Below are 4,990 nucleotides of genomic sequence, written 5' to 3'. Positions count from 1 at the left end.
TATATTATAGTTTGCACCCCGTAGATTGAAATATTTCATCTACAGTTCCCACCGTCCTGGTGAGAGATTACCATTAAAAGGTAGAATATTGAAATATCGCTGAAAATAGCTTCTATGTACGGATAGGTCATTTCCCTACCTACTCACCCATCTCATTCGCTTCCCCAATTCCGTAAAAATGGAATGCATTAAAAATCACATTTAAATTTTTTTTTTATTTAAGCTAATGTTTTTTATTAAATACATCTATTTCAATTTCTCTTTGGTTTTCGGTAATGAATGAAAACAAATCTTGGAAGCGGAAATTAACCAAGTTTCCAACAACCGATCAAGCTGAAACTCAGCAGATGGACTCGTTGTCGATAACAAGGAATTATATCAATTATTTGGAGGCAATCACATGCCACAAGCACGCGGACATGTGCGCATTTCTCTGAAATCGGACGATAATACAGCAATTCATACTTTACGAAATAAATATCGTTCCTACCCAATCGGCATTTGGTGATGTTGATAGAGTTGACGACTCCATTTCCTGGGTAGGATGGTTCGATCCACAGTCAAACAAAAAAAAAATTATTCAGCCAATTGGTGTTCATCTTCTACACATTTGTGTAATATCAAATCAAATCAAAACTACCCATATATCAACATTGATTTTTTCATAGTGTGAATTAATGAAACAAATTATATTTACACATTAAGGTTTTTTAATTCAAACTATAATTAAATAAGGTGATGATAGATGGACTTAGTGGAGGTACGGAGTGTTGTATTGTAATCGCATTCAGAAATGATGATGGATGTTGTTGTGTTGGAGTAAGTTTTCATATTGGTGGAAGTCCTCTAAGTGCTGAGTTTGGTGATGTCCGTAGTTTTCTCCTGTTGTCTCCACTTGAGCCTGGAATCTGATAAGAAAATTGAATAAATTAGAAAATGGATCTGAAACCCAATAAGAAGCTGTAATAATACTACTGGTAGTTATGTGAACAGTAGACATCGCATAATGTTGATTATTCCAATTTGACAGCTCGTAACGCACATGCGATTTATGGCGGAGTGAACAGGTAATATCCAACACCGCTACCATATTAACAGGATTGACCGGACAACAATTTTAAAGACAAATGAAATTCAAAGCGCTGGAGTTAAAAGAGGACTTCACTACTCTCAGATAATAAAAGATTCAGTTTGGGTGGTCAGGAAACCTACCCGAAATTTAGTGGATTAACGTAAAAATCCGCTCAATCTCGAGCAAAAAACTTAAATAGTCTCAGTATCGCATCTCAGCATCGAACACAATTCAGAATTAAAACGTTGCTTGAAATTTCTTTAGCCCTGTTTGTAGGCCAGATCTGAATAGCCAGGCACTTCCTCACCTTCCTCTTCCCCATCTCCTCTCCCTCCCCACAAGTTTTAAGTCTCACAACATACCCCAATTGGGAATTACATAGCCTGCCTGTCTCCTAAAGGTTGGTAGCAGTTTGGAATCTTGTGCCATATTCACATTAAACAGTTAAAATTCCCGCCCTAAGAGCAGTCATCCGTTAGTGGAATCTTAAAAAGATATGGTTGATTTACTAAATCAGTATAATTTTAGATTTTTTTTAGAAGTATGAAGTAGTAGAAAATTACCCATTGTGCTTATCAGCGGTGTAGGATACAGTCCTGGTCTTGCCATCAGGTTGCAGCAGGGAGTACTGTCCCTCCACCTTGTCCCCATCGCGGCTCTCCCACTGCTGCTTCTGATCCTCGGTCTTCGGGTCGTTCACTGAGTATTCAAATTTGTACTTGGGATAGGCCTAATAAACAAAATGGTTAAAAACTATTAATTGAAGCATCGATTAGCAGAACTATAGTTGCACATGATTTTTTTAAAGTCTTTTGTTTTATTTGAGATGTTAGTGGTAAGTACTTACACTGACTTCCTCGTGGTGACCATGGTGGTGATCCTCTAGGTGGAATGAATGCTGGTGGTGTTCTGGAATATTGTGTTGCTGTTCGATCTTCTGGGAAGACACAGCCTGGCCATGGCCGTGGTAACTCTTGTGTCCGATGGCGCTGGCATTGCTGAGGGCGGCAATAGCGCAAATTACAAATACCTGTAAAACATTTTTTCTTTATCAAAATAATATTATATAATCTTCTTGTTTTATTGTCTATGTTTTTGAAGTGATTTTATTATTATTCATTTCACAGAAAGCTCTCTAAAACTAACAGAATATTTCAAAATGGCGTTTTGTTCAATTTGATGTGATTTATTGTTAAATTATTTTACCTTTGAAAACATAATTGGTGGAATGTATCTCTAACTGCGCTTGACAATGAACTGTGCCTTCTGTATTCCTTCATTTAGTTTTTATAAGAAAATCATTTCGCTTAACACCTCAAAATAATGTGCAATGAATATTAATTTATGGATAGAATTTATTGGCAAAGCAAACATTATGTATGTAGGTACTCGTTGTTACCTGTAAATGCAAAGTGTGCAATTATATCACTCACTAATTTGCGCGGTGACTAGTGGACAAATAGGTAAAAACGAATTACTTGTTTAGTGGATAAATTATTAAACATTAATCTAGTATGTTGGCCTAAATACGTGAAATATTGCGCAATGTTTTAACGCAGTTCGTTACGGAATTAATTACTGAGAATACAAATAAAATTAGTAAGTAGGAAGTGGCTTACGTATATTATTTTCTAATTAAAGATAAGACAGTTCTTTTAAACTGGAAATTGGGGAAAATAGTGTTATGTGGGCAAACGTTTTCGAATTAAAATTATTGGCCAATTAAAATAGTATAAGAATTGCTGACAAACTTGTAATGAACATAGTATTTTCTGGGCCAAGCAAGAAGAAGCATCTACAATTAACATGTTTTCAAAGGTAAGCGATAAAAGAAAGTAAGTCAAATTTCTTTGCCCTTCATTTTTTCTGGAATTATTCTTTATACCATTCCGACATCTAACTTTGATCGGTCGGTGGCCGAGTTGACATCGCGCTTGGATCTCACCTAGGCGTAGTGTGTTCAATTCCTCGGCCGGCTAAGTCCTCCATCACAATACAAGCAACATTTTTCCGCTTACTTTGGTGGTAGTAGGAGATTTTCAAATATTGTCAGGTTATTCGTAACTCGGGAATGTTTTTCTTTCTTTAAAAAAAAAAAATTATATAAAGTATTCGTTAATGTCAACGTATAAGTTGGTGTATCACAAGGTTTAGTAACTTTGAACTTGCCCATTATTAGAAGTCTCTAAAAATGGCTAATTAAAGAAAACTGTTCTTTTATGGTTAGATTTTAATCCTCTGCGCTATGGTGGCCGTTAGTCACGCTGGTGCCATCTACAACCATGGACACCACAGCCAGGGACAAGCCGTCTCATACCAAAAGATAGTACAGGAGAATATTCCTGATCATCATCATCAGTTTGAAGACCACCATCAACATCATCATGAAGAAGAACACGTAAGTCCAATATCTAAAAGCTAACCATCAACCATGTCGTTAATATCAGAATCATCAGTATTGTAGTTTTAAATTCATCACCAGCAGCATTATTTTCGTGTATATTATAACGATCTTCATTAACCGTATCCTTGTCATTTGATTTACCAGTATATGTGCCGTCATGAATATCACAGTATTCAGTATTTTAATTTTCATAATCTTTAATTTCGAGTGGTTGAAAATCATCTTTATTTATTTTTCAACTCAGTTTATTATTTTTAAAACATTACAAAATTGTTAACTTTAGTGCGTTTTTTGATAAGTTTATAAATGAGAATTACATGAATACAAACAGTGGTTATTAAGGACGGGTTGTTTTGGAAAATTTGAACAATTCATCAAATTTCAACGTTAATTTTCAAGTTCTGTGAAAGATTTTTTCAATTTCTGTTTTTATTTCAGTTTTGTAAAGCAACTAGCCTAAAATGATATATTAACAGAACTTGAATAAGTCTTTCACAGAACCCGAAAATGAACGTTGAAATTTGATGAATTGTTCAAATTCTCCGAAACAACCCGTCCTAAATATACTAGGAGTAACACAGCTTGCCTTTTATGTCAACTCTCCCTTGGCGAGTTAGTCCTGCAGGCTGGGAGATATAACAGTCTGTGCTGTTGGTGAGATAATCATCGCGAACATAGACATGAATGCTCTGAATCAATGAAAAGAGGTATTTGATCTTGACTTTCGGGTGGTCGATAATGTGCATTGCGTGAAACAGAATCATTGTCACTTTGTTAAGAGTCTCTGTTATACTAGGAATCCTTGAATACCAGTTTTCTTCTGAAGATTGATGAAATGAAATATGTTGTCAATTCCAATGCAAAACTTAAGATGAACATACTTTCCTCAGGCCTACCCCAAGTACAAGTTCGAATACTCCGTGAAAGACCCGAAGACCGAGGACCAGAAGCAGCAGTGGGAGAGCCGCGATGGAGATAAGGTTGAAGGACAATATTCCCTGCTGCAGTCCGATGGCAAGACCAGGACTGTCTCCTACACCGCCGATAAAGAAAATGGGTAAACTGCTATTATATTTAATTTCACGTCTTACACACGTGTTGTTAAAGTAAATACGATTTTCTAATTATTTGTTTTTTATCAGTTTCCAGGCCCAGGTAGAGACAACCGGAGGGGACCAGTACCATCAGGAGCTGCAGCACTTTGACAACTACAACCAGCATGATGCTCTACTCCAGCATAACTCATTCCTACATCATTTTTAAAAATGCAATTGTGTATTAGCATCATCTCGTTTTAATATTAATCACCACCTACCTGTTTAGATTTTATGTTGAAATAAAGAAAATGAAAAAAACACGTCTTCACTGTTTGTGGCTACCAAGCGAATAATATATTATACCCGCTTAATTCCTACAGCTATTTTCCATTTCTTCCTCTTGTTTTGAAGGTCATGTATGCGAAATGGCATCAACCTAGGAATAAAACTATAGAATTATTAAAAAAATAAAACCAC

The 4,990-nt window shown here is 35.9% G+C and overlaps 1 protein-coding gene across 1 annotated transcript; it reads right to left on the bottom strand.

Moving 5' to 3' along the window:
• Positions 1-846: 846 nt before the first annotated feature.
• LOC149427022 (uncharacterized) lies at positions 847-3,245 on the bottom strand. The gene is made up of 4 exons (XM_089633769.1): positions 3,231-3,245; positions 1,920-2,102; positions 1,636-1,802; positions 847-901 (listed from the first exon to the last, which is right to left on the bottom strand). Exons 1-4 carry the CDS (start codon positions 3,243-3,245, stop codon positions 847-849), a joined length of 420 nt encoding a protein of 139 aa, XP_089489895.1.
• Positions 3,246-4,990: the final 1,745 nt, after the last annotated feature.

The sequence above is a fragment of the Hesperophylax consimilis genome, chromosome 1 (genome assembly GCF_061612785.1).
Source record: "Hesperophylax consimilis isolate HC1 chromosome 1, BYU_Hcon_1.0, whole genome shotgun sequence".
NCBI lineage: Eukaryota > Metazoa > Arthropoda > Insecta > Trichoptera > Limnephilidae > Hesperophylax > Hesperophylax consimilis.
The sequence above is the reverse complement of the archived record's forward strand: the minus strand, read 5'-3'. Positions and strand labels throughout refer to the sequence as shown.